General features: G+C 57.4%; 1 protein-coding gene across 9 annotated transcripts in view; it reads left to right on the plus strand.

Moving 5' to 3' along the window:
* NCOR2 (nuclear receptor corepressor 2) overlaps positions 1-17,366 on the plus strand; it is a 186,626-nt gene that overhangs the window by 59,803 nt on the left and 109,457 nt on the right. For all 9 annotated transcript variants that reach the window (XM_085321029.1, XM_085321031.1, XM_085321033.1 and 6 more), the window contains exons 6-7: positions 9,500-9,556; positions 15,741-15,793. In XM_085321029.1, coding sequence (XP_085177155.1) covers positions 9,500-9,556; positions 15,741-15,793 — 110 coding nt within the window. The remainder of the gene's footprint in view (positions 1-9,499; positions 9,557-15,740; positions 15,794-17,366) is intronic.

A 17,366-nucleotide genomic window follows, 5' to 3' on the forward strand; every position in this document is an offset into this window, starting at 1 on the left:
GAGTAAAACACCCCCCTACCTCCATGCCAAAATAACAGCTGGGAGCACGAACTGTGGTGCATAGCAAGAGGAAGAGGGCATCATTTCTAGATGGGTGTCTGAGAAGGCAACTTAACATTTTCGGTGTTATTCATGGACTCAAATAAGAAGAAACACTGGGCAGGGTTCTGAAAAGCACCTGAGTCCTATTTTCAAAAGTGACTTTAGTCCTGTAGGGTGCTAGCACTGAGCTACCTGGAGAAGTTGGGTTGTATTAGGTGCCTCGGTTGCTGGTAGAGGTTGACAGCAATGCAGAAGTTGGTGATTTCTTAAATTAAACAGTGTGTGTGACCCTGAGCCTCTTTAAGGCCGTAGCCGTGTAGCACAAACTCCTCGTGGCCTTCGGTTTGCCCCTAGGGATGCGTTACTGTATCCCATGAACTTAGCATCCTTCCATGTCAAAGTCTCCTAATCAGGACAGCTTCTCTCTATATTTTTAGTAATAGTTTTATTCCACTAGGCTGTTCATGGGATTCCTTGCATCCATCCTTTCCTGAAGTTAGTTTAACATACCCGGGCTTGGATAAATTTTGGTGCTTTAAGTCAGCATTTCTGCTGAGATGGAGCCCACCTCCACTTCGAGGTTCCTGCACGCTGAGGAGCATGTTGCCTAGGCTCGTCCGGTGGCTCCGCGGAGCCTGGGCTGGAGCTCGCTGGTTAATACTGGTGACTCAGTGGTGGAGCGGTTTGAGCAGCTCTCCCTCTTGTTTCCACTGATGTGTAATAAAAATCCGTAGCCTCTGTTCCCGGTAGGAGGGTAGAGCACCGCACTTGGCGGGACGACAGGGCATCCATGCGATGGTTTCCTCGCAAGCAACGCTCGAGCTTGGCCAGAGACGAGGGCTCCGCGCGGGCGAAGCGGTGCTGCTCGGCCCGCGCCGTGCCGCGCTCGGGGTGGGAGCAGACCCGCTTCCCCGGAGGGTTTAGGCGTTTCCGCCGCAGGCGCGCGGCGAGGCCCGAACCACGGTGCGGTCGAACCCTGGCCGTCCTTTAAACAAGCACTGTGGCTCCCCTCCACGGCACCAAGCTCGGGTTTTACCCGGCGGGGAGAGCTTGCGTGGGGACGCGGCGCAGCGATGGGACCGCCGCGTGCAGCGGTCCCCGCGGCGGCATGGCTCGGGGGCCGCGCGGCGCGCACCCTTCCCCGCTTTGCTGTCAGCCCCCGGAAAACTGAATTTGATGCGGAGCAGCCAGGGGAAGCAGGCAGCGATGCCTGTCTCGCTCTTGGGACTGAGCTGGTGGAAATCAATAAGATTAAATTTTAATTCGCTTTCTGTCTCGGCGCTTGTTCCTTCAAAAGGGCACAGCTATCTATCCATAAATTCAGCATTACGCTGTGAAATTGGAATTCAAAGGGTTGTTCTGAACTTCTTCCACCCCCTGCTGCTGTTGTGTCTGCGCGGAGCGTATTCCTCAGCTATCCATTTACCCTCCTCAAATACCTTCATAAAGCATTAATGCCCCATCCATAAATAAGGGAATAAATAAATGAATGCTTTTAGCATTGCAAAGTATAGTCTGGCCGTTAACTACTCAAAGGCACAGAGTGTGACTCGGGTCCCATGGTGATTTTATGTCTATATAACTGATTTTCTGTGAACTCCTGATTTACTTCAGAAAGGAAAGAATTGGCCCTACAATATCAGCATGGAGCTGGTGCATTAAAAAAAATCCTTAGCAGTGAAATCCCTTTTGAGCACTAGATCTTCGGGATTTTTCAAATTCTGGTTTATGTAGTAGCCTGGGGGGGCAGGAAGGGCAGGGAGCATTCCTTATTTGGCTGCTGAAAGGGCCTCCTTCCTTTTGCTTTTGTTTCTAATAACTTCTGCTCTGAGATTGTCTCATCCTGCCTGAATAATGCAGGATTTGCTTTCAGGTAGTCCAAAGAAAAAAACTGAGAAGATCACAGGTTAGATACTATTAACACTTCTGCATAGTAGCAAAAGGTTGCAGAAAGATAAAGTTCAAACACCTAAAAACGTTGAATGATTCAGAATTCTTTAATTTTTCCACATATTTTAAGGTTGTTTGTTTGTTGGTTTGTCCTGTCTGCCTGAAACGTCTGCTTTGGGATCTGATGTTCCCAGTAAGTGCAGTGAGAACGGGAATTTTTGTCTGGGGCAAATCCCGACCCAGTAACGCTGCGTCCTGCGTTTGCAGGTCCTGGGAGCAGGCGCCGTAACTGCGGTGCCTCCAAGGGAGCCGGGAGAGAGGAACATAAACCTCATGGCGTGGTTCCTGCTCCTTGGGTTGAGTGACCAAAGATTTCCCATAGCCGCCACAGCGATGAGGCTCCGATTTCCAAAAGGCTTCTGGGCAATGGCAGAATTTCAGCAGGCTCTGCCTCGCCTCCCTAGCACGTTCACTTTGAACTTAGTGTAGCTTTGGCACCATGACCTTAGAGCTGACGGAGCCAGATCCTGTATCTGTGCGTAAGTGTGTTTCTGTAAACGCGTGAGATACGCCATGGGTTTGTATCAGCTGTGCATAGCGTACGAGACAGCCGACCACAGAAACTCGCTGAGGATGACTAGCCAAAGATGGAGACCAAGAGCAGCCAAAGTGAGTCAGCTTGTCGTGCTCCGCGCAGGAAACCTGGCGATTGTATCAACGCAGAGTGCCAGCGTGACTCCTTTCCCCAGTTTTCTTGCTGTTTATGATTAGTCTTTTGTAACCTTAGTTACATGCATCCTCTGGCCCACGGCGAGGAGTGCCTCGGAGGTGGGTCTTCGTTACAAGCTTTGTGGTGGAAGGGTTGATCCAGCCAAGCATGGGGGTATCTGTGCCTAGGGAGCATACTGGGACACCTGGGTCCTGGGGGCACACTGGGAAAATGTCTTCTACAAGAGGGGCCTTCCCAGCAGCTCGAAGGTGGAAGCACCTGGGGAATTTTCTTGTGTTGGTGGAGCTAGCAGATGTCGCTGAGGCTGGCGAGCGCCTGCATGGATGCATCAGGGCTGTCGGGCTCGAGGAGAGCTTGGAGGGTGGTGCATTGGTCGGGAGCGCTGGCGTTAGCAGCCCTTCGTGCTGCTGCAGAGCAACTTCTGTCCCCTGATGCCTCGAAGGGACGAGCGCTGCGGAGCTCCCTGGCCCCTCCGGCAGAGCCTGGGCTTTTCCTGGTGCAGCGGCCAGGCTCGTTGCGCCTGGCCTCTGGGAGTGCAGCAGACTGCTGCGATGACTTGGCTCCAGCATGGAGAGTGCTGAGGTTGAAAGGGAAAAAATTGATATTGTTGGGTCCAGAGGGAAAAACCTTTCCGGGTGAAGCCAGCACTGCCAGGTCACGGTCTGGTCCCAGCAGATCCTGACACAGAGGCAGTGCATAAGACAAGACAGTTATTTTTAAATCCTCCCGAACTGTTGGGCGTTCTGCCTTTTGAAGGACGTAGAGGACGTGATGTCCAAGGTTTGTCATAATTTCTGCTGACTTCAGTGACATTTCTCTTGAATTTTGTTTCAAACAAAATCCAAATCCAGCCCGCGTCTTCGACGCGCGAGTCCTGCGGCCCAGCCCGTCCTAAGGACGTCGTGGTCTGGCTGGCCAGTGGAGGTGGTGGCCCTGGTGCCTGGGATTTTTTCCCAGCACCGCTCCGTAGGCAGCACGCCTGCCCCTTCGAGGGGTTTGCTTTTCTCTGAGCAGGATATGCCTGATCCCAAATAGAAACGCTTACGTTCCCCGGTGCGGCCGGCTCTGCTATAAATAACCCTGGGAGCACAGTTCAGCTGCAGCAGCTTGGAGCTTTAGGGAGTGATGGCTGGAATCGTTCCAAGAAAATGCCGCCTCCTAATTTCAGATCTGCTTTCTCAAAATAACTTTGTGTTTCCTTATCTTCCATTTTTAAACTTTTCTTTAAGAGGAGCCCACGTGAAAGCTCGGCCTGACCCCGCTCTGCGCTTGGCCTCGTGGGGTGGGTTCGTCATCCCTGCGGGAGCTCGTGTGGCCGGGAAGCTGCTCTCCTGTCCGCTTCCCCATCCCACTCAAATTTTATTTTTTTTTCAAATGGAAGAAGAGGAGGGGAAAGAAAAGGGGAGAGGGGAAATGACACTGGAGTTTGCTTTGGAAACCAAATGTGTTTTAGGCACGAATGGAGATTTTTTTTTGTAGCCTGCAGGGAGGTTTGTGTTGTAGGCAAAGACGTCTTTCCTTGCGGGGGCTCGCAGCCCCATCCGGGGGAGCCGGGGGCGAGAGCGAGGCCCAGGGCAGCGGGGAGAGAGCAACCAGCGTCTTCGTGGCGGTGAGTTTTGGAGGCCGTGCAGCCCCTCGCGCTGGGCGCTGCGGGTGCGTGCCCGGGGCTCTCCCGTGGGCAGGAGGAGCTGGGGAGCGACGCTGCGGCCGCCGGGCCGCGTCCCTCCGGTGCGGCCGGGCGGCTCTCGCTCGTGCCCTCGCGCGCCCGCTGCCACCGCGTCTGTCCCGTTTGCCCCGGTAGGAAGTTCTCGGGGGCAGGTGCTGCTTCGTGCTACGTCTGCAGGTCCCCGTTCGTGAGACCTGCTGTGACATGTCAACACCTGTGGTTCAGCCACACGTCTTGAGTCACCCGGGTCGCCCCGCGAGAGCGGGTGAAGCAGCAGTGTGCGGCAGCCGTCACCCGTCGAGATGGACTGGCCGTGCCCACGCTCCCAAGGACTGGCCTCTCCCCTCGGAAGCGTCTGCGGTTCGGCTGTGCCGGTGCTGATGAGAAATCCCGAACCCCTCTGCCGGAGCAAAGGGGCTCGGATGTAAATGGGAGCAAAATTCAGCCTCGGGGCTTGTTCTGCTGCAAGCGTTCCTGCTCTGAGTGCTGTAGCAATATTTCGGGGATCTGTACCAAATCTGGAAAAGGGGTCGTTAGCTGCTTGCTGTGGAACAGGAGAGGAACTATAAAACCGGTGGGGATCTTCATGCATCTCACTGGAAGTAATGGCTAGATTTGCGTCTTGACCCATTTCTTCCCGTTAAATAGCAGGGGTTGCAGACACAAACGCATTGCCGAGGGGGGAGGTTCAGCGAACGTGGGCTGAAGCCCCTGGCTTACTCCCGTAGGGTCGGTCAGGAAATGTGCTCCCAATGAAATCGGTGGTAGACCTGACCCCAAAGCGGTTGTGCCTCACCGAGGGGAGTGGGTTCAGCAGGGCTGCCCGCAGCCTCCCGCGGAGGCCCAGCAGGTGAAGGAGGAGCCGGAGACTACCCTTGCACCTGGGTGACGTTAGGTTTCCCTAAATTCCGAAACTAGCCTCTGAGTTGCTGGACCGTCGGGTGGGAGCGTGGTTTTCTGTGGTTATCCGTCCTTCAGTATGAGCCTTGGTATGGTGGGAGCCCTCTAAGAGGTGCAATGTATCGTGCCCACTTCTGCCACGCAGCTCTCGCGCCGGTCTGTGTGGCCTTGGAGACAGCTCATTACAGTTCGGGTACGATCTGATAAATGCAGCAAGGAGCGTCAGCAATTACAGTATGTGTCAAGTGTTAATTGGGCAGCTTTCATGATAGAGGCATTTCTTTGTGTACGTACAAAGATGTGACGTGCTCGGAATAGCTTTCCATACCGATCTTTCGTCCTGGAGACGTGCACATTGCAGTCAGTTAATGCAAGACAAATTATGTCATTCTTCTTGATTCGCCACATGTTCTGCCTATGGTGATTTGCCTCCGGGTCGTCTCATTAAGTTGTCTAAACATGGCAAATGCAGCAGCTGAAAGTATTCGGCTTTTTTTTCCTGAAGTTAATCGCGTTGTACATAGGGGCCTTCAGCATCATCAGTTTGTAGGTGTGGGACCCAAGCGTGCCGGAGCAGCTTTCCCCGGTGCTGGTGCCTGGCGGAGGGGCCTCTGCTGGCAAAGGCTGTCCTCAGCTTTGTGGCTGCAATCTCGTACCTGCCGTTAATTGTTCCTGCAATAAATCGGGGTGATAATTTCACCCAGGTATGTACCAGAAAAAATGCTGGTGGGCTGATACGTCGCCCTCAAGGGGAAGTGGTGGCCTAGAAGTGTAGCTGGCCAAATAGCCCTTGGCACAGGATGCTGAGCATTTTGTAGTCGCTTTTATTTTTGTCCACAAGGTGCTCTGAATAGATGGCTAACCTAACTCCCCCTGAAGATCTTACTCCTGGGTTTAATTCTTCACGACTTCCTGGTGCCGCTGTGTTGATGTTCTCCAAGGTCAGCATATTTTATAGCTCTCAGAGACCTAAATATTAAGATCTAACTGAAAATTCTGAGCTCTGTAGCATTATGAATATTTCAAATTGGCAAGTCCCCGGGCAGGCTTAGCTTGTCTCCATTAATGAAGTTAGATGCACAGCAGTGGAAATGTTTAGCGCTTAGCAGCCTTTTTTCAGGCAGGTCCCTGAGCCAGGGTGGCCGGGTCTGCAGTGCCTGGGTTGGGTTCACCCAAGAGTTGAGACTTTTGGTTTCCCTTTGTTTCCTCAGGTGAAATCAAATGTCGTTACTTATTGATATTAATAGTTCAGGCATAAACTAGTCTTAAATCTTTCACACAAGCCTTGCTAATTTTGTGACCAGAGATAATCTTAAAAAGACATCAGTGATAATTTAGTATCTGAACTTGAGTTGCACCTAAAATCCTCCGTTGCCGGTCGCAGTGGTTTCGACTAGAGCGCTGCGTTTGGCTGGGGTCTGCGATGCTGGTTTGAAGGTTTTCTGGAGGAGCTCACCACGACTGCAGCGTTTTTATGAACGCTCGTGTCCTGCGGCCGTGAGGGTGTAAGGGCTCTTCCCAGAGGATCTGGGCTTCAGTGCGGCTGCTGGAGCTCTTCCTTAGCGAATCCGGCAGGATACCTGCGCTGCAGCGTGCTGTTCCCCGAAGGCAGGGATGCTGCGTGGAAGATGTCCTGTTCCGTGAGCGGAGCTAGATATGTGTTTCTAACTCCTGGACCACGTTACGTCCCGTTAGTCTAAAGCTGTGTGAATGCTCGTGTTTTGCAGGTAGGTCCTGGCGCTGTGGGTGGCTTTCTTCTGGTCAGGTGGGGCCGATCTCGTTTGCAGCCGTCACCTACGGGTCGAGGAGGTTCAACGCGGTGCTTTCACTTGGCGTGGAGGCGCAGGTCCGTGCTAGCCGGGGTGCCCTGCAGAAGGAGCGTGCAGGGCAGAGGCACGCGTCTGCTGAGCGCCCTCTTTCCAAGAGGTGTGAAGAGTCAGAGAAGCTGCGAGCTCGAGGGGCTCTGAGATCCCACCAGCATCGGGCCTCTCTCCTGCCTGCTGCTGGGAGGGAGGCTGGCCAGGATTAAAGCAGGAGACGTTTATCCCGTCCACGCTGCGCTTGGAAATAACTAGGCAAATAACTTGCTTCTGCCGTGTGTTCTTCTCCTTGCGTGCGGCTGCCTGTTTGGCTTTGTTCTGCGGCACGCGTTGCTCTGCAGCTCGGGCATCAGAGCCGCCGCGTGTCTCCCCGCGAGCCCTGCGCCCGGCCGGGGCCGGACAGATGCGCGGCGGGACGCTGCGCCGCGCGGGCTCGTAATGCAGGAGCAGGCCGCTGGGTGGCTGCGCCGTCCGCCAGCGCGCCGCGGCCCGCGCGCCGAGCCTCCCCGCGCCCGCGCGGGACCAGCTGGGAGAGCGCTGCAGCGAGAGCCCCGCTCGGGCTGGAGCGGACCCTTCCGAGCCCGCGACGAGGGGTTAGCAACCTGCCCGGGGCTCCGCGGGCCGGCCGCGCGCTTCTGGCTTTGCCGCAGCCGCTCCGGTCTGCGGAGCACACGTAATGGTTGCGACGTGCGCGAAGCCCCGGGGTCCGCTGTGCAGGAGCGCCGTGGAGGAGCGCGGCAAAGGCGAATGAATAACGCAGCTGCTGCGCGCGCCGGGCGCGTGGGCAGGCCCCGGGGCAAGCGCGGTTTTCGGTTACCTCTGCGGGAGCGTTCTTGAAGGTACTTCTGCGGTGCGAAAAGCTCTGCATCCTCACGAGCGCCTGGCGGAGGGAGTAGGTGGAAACTTGTCCCGCTTCCCCTTGCTCTGGTGAACCACCTGGGGTGGGTTGTGCAGCCGGGCCGAGGCTCTTAGCCGAGGCTCGGCAGCTTGGCTGCGGGCACGGTGACTCATGCGTCTGGTCCCCGGGCCAAGCCTGCAAAAGTGCACGCTCGCAGCTCGGCGTGCGCGGGGGGGCGCGCAGCCCTGGCGAGCGGCTCGCACGCCTCCCGTCTGCATCCGCGCTTGTGCCGGGGGCGGTGGATCCGGCTCTCGGGAACCCCCCCCCCCCTTCCCGAGGGCCGGGCTCAGCGGGGGACCCCGGAGGCGAGCCGTCAGCGCCACGCGCCCGCGGGCCGGGAGGCGTCTGCTCCCTCGGGCCCTGGAAAAGGCGTCTCGCCGCGAGCCAGCGCGAAGGGGGAAGGAGGCCGATGCTGGGGTGTCGGAGCGGCGCGAGTCCTGGATCTGCAGCCCCTTCCCCTCCCCGCCCCGGCGGGGATTTGCAGCCGCTGCTTGCCAGGAGCCCGGCTGGCTTGTCTAGTGCGCTGAAATCCCACATCTCGCCCTTTCCCCAGCTCCGAACGCTGGGATTTGGCTCCTGCTCTCACAGCTCCGGCCGGGCTTTAGCGCTCGTTGGGTTAAAGTTCTGAACGTGCTTCAAAAAAGCTTTTCCCCCACCTTCGCTGTGCTTAAATCCGTGGCAGCTTAGCTCTGCCGGCACTGCTCCTTCGCCTCTATTTTAGGCAGCGGTGGATTTTCACTATCCCCCTTCCCAAATGAGTAAAACTACCTTTTTTTTTTTTATGGAGTAAATGCCCCTGAAAATCTATCTCTTTAGTCCCCTTTGCTGCCAGGTATTTGGCTTTATTGGATCAGCACTGTGTCTCGGCGGCAGCCTAAAGTGATCTGGATTTATCGGGCCGTTTGTAACGGTAATTGAAAAGCTGGGCTTTGCGAGGAAGGGCTGTTTACCGAAAATGTCATCTTTTATTTAGAATCCTGCTGCAGCGAACCCGTCTTTCTCTTTTTCCAGGCCTGTTTAATTAGTAACCACTGCACATACTACAGCATGTGTTCGAGTTGCTTTGGGGTTTTTTTTTTTGGTTTGTTTTTGTTTTTTTAATAAGCGCAAGGTAGTTTGGCTGGGGGCAGGGACGGGCTCGGCCGCGCCGGGGAGCCGAGGGCAGCTCAGATCTGCCGATCGCGTGTTTGCGAGACGGTGAATCGTGGAAAGGGCATCGGTGAGCGCGTGCCGGGCCGCTCGCCCGCCTCCTCCCCGCGCCAATCCTGCGGCTCCTGAAACGAAAGGGGCTCGTGGCCGCGGCGGGCGATACCGTGAGCTGGCGGGCGATACCGTGAGCTGCCGGCGCCCGCGGCGCTTCGCTGTGGCTCACCTGAGATCGGGTTTAACCTCTGCCGGTGGGGATGGGATTTGCGGCAGGTTTGCAGTGGTTCAGAAGGGATTTTTTGTGGCACGGGTAGGGAACCGAGCCTGCAATCAGTGGCAGAAATAACTTTTCTCCCCCCCCCCGCCCTCCTTCTGCCTCCTCCCCCTTTTCCCTTTCCTCTCCGCAGAAGAAAGCCGAGGCTGCCCACCGGATCCTGGAAGGACTGGGTCCCCAAGTGGAGCTGGTGAGTGCGCGCTCTCGCCGCGGGGATTTGGAGGCGAGCCAGCTCCGGCGAGGGCTCCGGGAGGCAGCGCCGCAGCGGGCGCCCGCGCGCCTGAGCCGGGCGAAGGAAGCGTGCTGCGGGCCAGAACCGCTCGCTGGCTCCGCACCAGGGCAGGAAGCAAAGTGGCTGAGCTCAGTACCAAAACGTGAGCACGCACAAATGCACGCACACACACACACACGTGTATGTGTGCATGCACACCCTCCTCCTGTCCAGAGAGCCTTAACCCTTCCGCTGCTTTCGCAGGGTGGCCCGGAGGGCTCCAGCAAAACCTGTCCCCGCGTAGCGGTGCGGCCGGGGCTGCTGCCGCGCCGGCCCGCGAGCCCCGTGGCGCCCTGCTATGTGGTTTTCCTCCCTCCCCACCCTGGCACAAGTGCATCCCGGAGACGAGAGCGAAGCGTGCAAGGGGCGGCGGGTGCTGGGGAAGCAGCTCTTCAAGCACAGGCCAAGGTGCAGCTGCCTGCCGGGACCCGGAGTTGCGCATGTCCTACAGCTGCCTCCCCTGTGCACAGAGAAGCTAAGAAAAGCAAATTTAAGAAACCATCAAATTTCAGCTGCACCTTCATCCAGCAAAATCCAGCTGTATCTCAAGACATTGACTCCAGGCAGGGGTGGCAGGAAACAACCCCTGAGAGGCTGAATGTTGGAGAAAAGTGCTGGAAAAGAGTGGTTCTCCACCAATGTTGCAAGAAAGGAGTAGCTGGAAAGATCGGAGGGGGCCTGCTGCGTGCCTGGCGGAGCATCTCTTGCCTTGCCCCGTTGGCTCCAGCTGGAGGGAGGGATAGAGGACGCTTTCCTGCCAAACAGGAATGTGCGTCTCGGGCTGTCCTCGGCAGCTGCAATTTGGACTCGCCTTGTGGAGCGTGGTACTAATTGCTGCCTTCCCTGCATGCTGAAGGGAGAGGTCACGGGGGAATTAGTGGTCACTGCTACTTAGTCAAGCCCACTTCCTTGTTTGGGGGAGCAGGGCTCATTATTTTTCCCTTGAGTCACCAGGGTGAAACCCTTTGGTCTCCTTCTGCTCCTCAGACTGGTAGTGCCTGGGTTTGGGGCTTCCTCATCGCAAAGATGTTGCATTTCCTTGTTTTTTTTTCCCCCTTTAATAATAATAACAGTAATGAAAGAAGCATAGCTGATGCCTTGCCTTGGGTGCTGAAGCTCCAGACGCTGGAAGAGCTTGGGAGCCAGTGTCACAGCCTGGTGCAAACCCTTCCTCTGATGCCTTGTCCTACTTTGCGGAGGGAAGGGGGAACCGCTGCTGAGGACGTGGGCTGCCAAATGTGGTTCTGCTCTGTCTGCGCTCATCTTGCGTGCTGTCTCATCTGTCTGCCCAGAGAGAGATGCTTCCTATTGCCCAGCCCCTGCCCACGTTACGTTTGGCAAAACAGCACTCTGGACCTGCCAGCGGCCCTCTGAGTGCTACCAGGAGACAAGATTAACGGTCAGATCTTCTCCTGAGTTGGAAAGGAAGTCAGTGCAGGAGGGAGCGCAGTTTTGCATGCTGTGCCTGGTGCGCGTGCCTGTACCCCGTGGCGGTGACACGCAGCAGCCCTGCACCGCCTGCGGCCCAGGAGTGTCGTGCAGAGAGATGGAGGTAACCTGGAGCTAGTCCCATGCACAACCTCTGCAGAAGCAGTGGTGGCTGTTACTGAAATGCAGATTCGTGGAGTGCATTCAGCTCCGCTCAGGCTGCGGATGTCTCACTTCTGTTCGTTTAAGAGAGCGCTGCTTACTGCATTTAGGTGGAGATGGTGACAGATACGCGTCGGCTTGATTGCAAGGCAGCTTGCCAGCTGCTGATTGTGCGAGGCGAGAGGTCACCGTGGAAATCGGTTAGTCACTGCTGAGAGGCGCAGGAGGTTAGAGCAGCGCTAGCAAACCACAGCCTGTGATCAGGGTGAGATGATACAAGGTTTTCAGCGTTGAGGGCAGGACGGAGTCTGGGACTGCCTCCCCCGCCGCTGGCGTTTTGTGCCGGGCGGGGAGCTGAGAGCCCGTTGGGCCACGGTGGGTCTGGGTCTGGCTGGCGAGCGGGGGCCAAGGGGCCACAGTGGGCGAATGTGCAGATTTGTACCCAAATTCTACTCCAGCCTCTCAGGTGGGATTTTAGGGGGGGCCTGTAGCTCTTCCCCGTGCCCCCCACATCAGCACGGGGGATGCAGGACCTGACGCAGGACGTCCTGGTTGCCTGCACAGTCGTGGCTGCGCTGCCCTCTGCTCGGCTCCCTCTCCAGGCAGCAAAAATCAGCCGCACCTGCAAAGGGATCCCAGCACCCACCGGCGCTGAGCCCGGCACGGATGCTAGTGCTGCGGCGCTGGAGCAGCCAAGGTCGCATCCAGCACGTTGCTTAAGTGAGTCATCGCACTAGTACTGATCTGAGGGCTCTTCTAGGACCTCTGCTTGTGTTGAACCCCAGGGTATCTTTGGCAGGGATTTCCTCATTCTGTTGCAGCGGAGCAGTTTGCCATCCAGGTGGGTGAAGCTGTTAAGCATAGGTTTAAGTCTCACTGGCTTGCAGGTCTGAGCAATGCTCAGCAGGCAGTGAGGTGCTCTGCAGAGCCAGGGCCCTCGAGGCTGTGCTCCCCTCTAGATCAGGGCGGCGGGTGCAGAGGAGGTTGTGACTTAGTAACGTCGTAAGTCCTCTCCTTTTATCCCTGCAATGTAGTGGGACCGTTTTAGAACGACCCGCTGTTTTCCTCAGGGAGAAGTTTCACTGAGATTTGTAGTCTGAATGCTGCGGTGGCCAGGAAGCAATTGAGAGCTTCTGTTCTGCTTTATTTTTAAAGAGGTTTCAGTAAATCCGAGTGTTTGTCAGTAGTAGCTTGCGTTACAATTTTGTTTTTCTCACGTGTCGTTCTCCAGAGAAACGCATTACGTGACGCTTACCCCGGAGAAACGCTGTGAGTGTTTTGAACCTGTCTCCTTACCCATCAGACCCATCAGACTTATTTTTGCTTACTCATTTAGAAAGTTGCAGTTCTGTGCAGACTGTGGACAGCTCTGAGGAAAGTTGGTGTTTGTGAAGTCCCTGCTGTGTTGAGAATAGTTTCTTTTATGATTTGGTTGCTAACGAGATACGCTTTCTACGGAGTAGGTAACAATTTTTTTTTCCTGTGCTTGTTCCACTTGTGTGCAGAGTTCAAGGGATGAGACTGCTGTGGAGGCAGAAGTCTCTTTGAGGCATTGCTGGGGTGCAGGGTTTGCTTTTTAGGTCCCTGTTTCTTACTTCTGAATGCCTGGGCTTTTCTTTTGAAGTGATGTGTGTAGTGGTTTACTATTAGCTCTTAGATCTGCTAATTAAGAATTTAGATGACTCTTGATACCATATGTAAGTAGCAGTGGTACCAAATCAGCAACGTTTGATGAGCCGAGTAGCGTCAGGGCATATGTGATGTCTGCGTGCACACGAGGATCTCATAACCCAGACGAAACAAAACATTCATCCCACCCTTCTGCCCACGAGAATAAGGTGTTTGTGAGACTCGTCACATGCTGGCCTGTTTGCTGTGATCTTACGAGCACAGAGGGAAGAAAGGCACTTCTGTTTATCAACATTTTCACTTGTGCAGGCCTCTTCTGAGAGCTGCTCGCTAGTCAAGGCAGCCCAGCAGGTCCTCCCGTAGAGTCTTGCCAGGCTGATTGTGGATGTGACACTCCCGACCCACAGCTTGATTTCTTCTCTCCATGGTGCGGGCCTGTCCCTCTTGAGCTATGTGATGAGACGGTTGTCTGTGTTCCTCCAAGCTTTCCAAGCATGAAGTGTGCAGCCAGCTCTGAGCCTGGAGGTGGACCAGCAGATCTGAGAAGGTTCATGACAGAAATAGTCCCGGGGAAGAGATACTGTTGAGAGTGTGCCTTCTTCTAGGTTATTTCTTTTCTTTCTTTTTTTTGTTCCTTCATGCCTGCCCTGGCACTGCCAGCATGGGTAGCTAGGTGTCTCCTGTATTCCCAGGTCCCGTCCTTTCCAGCTCTGTTATTAGAAGACAACAGGATGCAGATGCAAGGAACAAAGGCAAGGACAGCCTCTGTTCAGCAGATGTTTTGCCCTTTTCCTAAGTTTAATCTATAGTGAAGTAAGTGGACCCCTAGTGTAGCCTCAGCCATAGGACTGCAGCGAGAAGATGTGCTGGTTCATGTGTAGCTGTGTCCGGGATACCACCTTCAGCGGGGAGCCAGCCGTCACACATTCCCCCTGCCTGTGTTTGGTCACAGATGTTAAATTGCTCACAGCTGGTTCAGTGAAAGTGTGTGGATGAACTGGCGGAAAAGCTGGACAATGTTTCTGTGGTCAGACGGGAGCTGTGTTCATTAGGAGACCGGTTGTTGTTGATGGTTGGGTCGTTCAGGCTTTATTGACACTGACACATTCATGCTAGCTTAGCTGGTAGCTAGAAAGCCTTTATGGGGTTCATCCCGAATGCCCTTCGAGCTTGCTTATGGGGACACAGCTTATGGGGAAACCTGGTGCTGGTGACATGGTATATGCCATATCTCCGCTCCAAGAGCGGTCCCAGGTTGCCTTTTGCTTCAGTCTGGTCTGGCACCAGCTAAAACTGCACAGAACTTTGGATCGACTTATGTTAAAAAAAAAAAAAAAAGAGAAAAAAGGCATGTCCCCTGTGCCAGAGCTGCTCTGATTTCTTCCTTCTTGGCTGGGGTAGCTGGGGTCGTGCCTTGCACAGCAAGGTGAGTGAGGCATGACAGTCCCTCGTTGCTGTTGGTGTTAAAGCAGAAAACAGGGCTGAGAATAGGTGCAGCGATAGGTGGCTGGGCTCTGCTGGGAGGGTGGTGCGGGTGGCGCCCTGCGAGCAGGCAGCTGGTGGAGACCTGGGAAGAAGCTGGAAGCTTGTCCTGTCGCTTCGGTCCAGCCTGGCACCTGTCCCGAGCTGATGGAGCAGCAGGCTGTGGTGGGAGGAAGCTGCCAGGCTCACGGCAGGACTGGGAGCCCGGGTACGCGGGGCAGCCAGGCCGCGTCCGGCGTGCCGGCTCCCTCCTCCCAGCCGCGTCCGGACCTTGGGGGTCTGTGTGCTCCTCGCTGCCAGGGCAAGGGTGAGGAGCGCTGCTGAGCTTGTGCAGCCCACCTTCGAGGCGTTCCTGCTCAGTAGCTGATGGTAGCTCTCACCACGACCTGAGCCGAGGAGACCTGGTCCCCACGTTTGGGGAAGGGTGGCATTTTGGCACAGCTGATGATCACAGGGGTGCAACCAAGTGTGGTCCATATGGCACCTTTCTCTCCCTGCGTTGTGGAGATTCCCTGAAGGGTCTTCATCCCGCAGGCAGGGAGGGGGAGGAGCCGGGTGGGTGGGGATGGCTGCAGGTGGCCAGGTGAGCATGAGTGATCTGGGGATGGGTCCAGGGATGGATCAAGCTCTCCCAAGGCCCCGCAGAGGCCTCTAGTGCAGTTCCTCTTTGATGAGGCTTCAGGAAGGAGAGCAGACCTTGGGAGGAGACCCCATAATGGATGCTCCCACCTGGACCTGGGGACCTGGAGACAGCCAGGCTCCTGGGGCTCCACCACACGCATTTTGGGTGACCTTGGACAAAACCCTTGGGCTGCCAGATCCCTGCTGAGGGACAGAGCCAAGAGCATCGCTGTCCAGGCGTTGCGAGGTGCTCGGGGGCTGCAGCGACCTCCTGGGGCCGACCCGCCCTGGCGTTGCTGGGAACCGCGGGGACCGGCGCCCGGGCGTTTGGCCCCCTCGGCGAGCTCCGGCAGGCTTTTGTCGAGCAGACGTAACGACCTGCAGCGCGCAGCCTGTCTCTTGCCGCTCCCCGAGCCCCCCTTTCCCCTCGCCTCCCCCGTGTCATCTGTTCCCAAGCGCGCCGCGTCTTCAGTGAGCGAGGAGCAGCCGCCGCGCGGTGTTCGCGTGCGTTACGCAGCAAACTGCTCGCTCCGAGCCGGCTCGCTCGAGCGCTGCCTGCCCTGCCCCGGGCCGAGCCGGGATGCACCGTGGCTCGAGCCGCGCCGCCAGGAGCCGGCACCCTCCGGTGCCGAAGCGGAGGAGCGGGGCGGCCAGGCCGGGGGGCGCGGGGCCGGGAGCTGCGCGCCGGGGCTGCGGCGGCTCGCGGGGCGCTGCTGGCGGGTTGAAGTTTCTAAATGTCAGGCGGTACCATTTATGCCTTCATTTTTCTTATTTATTTCAGCCATTATACAACCAGCCTTCAGACACCAGGCAGTACCATGAAAACATTAAAATGTAAGTATGTGGCAATAAAGGCTGTGTTAAATGTCAGGTCGTGATTAGGCTGGAGCGGGAGAGACGCGAGCTTGCGCCCGGCCCCCGTGTCCTATGGAGGTTGCCAAGAAAGAGCGCGAAACCTCCCAGAGCTGCTGCCGGGGCCCGAAGCAGCAAAGCGTCTGCGGGAGCCGGGGCGCTAAAGGTGCGCCGCGGGAAGCGGGTCCCGGCCGCGCGCTCGGCGCGTCGGCACAGAGCCGTCGCCGTGGCCGAGCGGGCCGTGGCGCGGGTTTGCAGCGCGCTTGGGGCGAGCCGAGGCGGGCCGGGAGCTGGAGCCGCGCGGAGGCTCGGCGGGGGCGGGTGCCGAGGCGCGCTCAGGAGGGAGCGGGTAATCTGCAAGCAAAGGTTAGGAAAAACGCTCCGCCACCGAGCGGCGGTGGCGGGGGAAAGGCGCGGGGTTGCACGAGCCCGCGCGCCCAGCCGCTGCGCGCCCGCCCGCCTTCCCCCGGCCCGAGCGGCGCTGCTGCGGAGGGCGGATTGACTCCTCCGGGGGCGCGGGGCCTGCTGCCCCCCCGGGCACAGGGCTGGCCCGGGCGCGGGGCTTTCGGGAGAGGGACCGGCACGGCGCGGGTGCCCGCTGCGAGCGCCGCGCTCGGGCTTGCTTCCGAGGGACGCGCTCATGCCCGTGGGTATTTTGGAAGGAAATGAAACGTGAGATGCTTTTTTCTGTTTGTTTTTGCACGTACTGAAGTATGAAATCAACTGCCAGCGTGTGTGTGTGTGCGTGCATGGAAGGTGGGGGGAGAAATAAAAATTGCAATTACAGCTAGGTTTTTTTGAAGCACCTCCGCTCCGGCGGCGCGTGAGTCGATGCCGGCGGACTGCAGTGCCGGGGCTGGCGTCCCCTGCTCGAGCCGGGGCTCGCGGAGGTGCGTCGCGCTACGTTGGGTGCTGCCGGTGTTTAATGCACGCGGGGAGGAGCAAGAGGGTCTGGGAAAACGCCCGATCCCAGCGTCGTGGTGAGCCTCTGGGTGCCCGGGCCGGGCCGGCGTGCCGAACGCGACGTGGGGAGGCATCTCCTCCTCGGGACGGAGGGCGCTGACACGAGGAGGGAAAGCGAACGGAGCAATCCGCGGGAAGCGGTTTCTTTTCCTGCTTTGGAGCCCTCTCGGTGGCTCTCAGCGTCCAGACGTTTCTTTTGCGTCTCCCCTTTCAGCTCACGCGGTTGGTCTGCCAGGTCTCCCTTTCCCCGCCTCCAACCAGCCCCTTTCTGACCTTCTCGTTCCAGGATTTCAGCTTTAGACAGGGATTCGGGCATCCCCTGCCAGCAGCAGCCTGTCCCGAGGGGCCCGCGGCGCCGAGGGCGCCAGCGAACCTGTCCGCGGTAGCGCCTGTGCCTCTGATTGCTCGAGCTTGGCAGACCTTGCCGGCCGCCTCAGGCAAGGCCTCCCCGGGAGCTGGACGTTCACGGGCTTTGGCTTGGGCCTCCTGTTTTTTAAGCTCTCTGGCTGTTGCCTTCGGTGGACGCCAAGCCGGGAGGGCGGCCCTGGGCGCAGGGCAGGAGCGCGGGGCCCGGCGGACGTCGCCCCCGGCG

Source organism: Rhea americana, unplaced genomic scaffold (genome assembly GCF_003343005.1).
Source record: "Rhea americana isolate MKP2758 unplaced genomic scaffold, rheAme1 scaffold_68, whole genome shotgun sequence".
Classification (NCBI taxonomy): Eukaryota; Metazoa; Chordata; class Aves; order Rheiformes; family Rheidae; genus Rhea; species Rhea americana.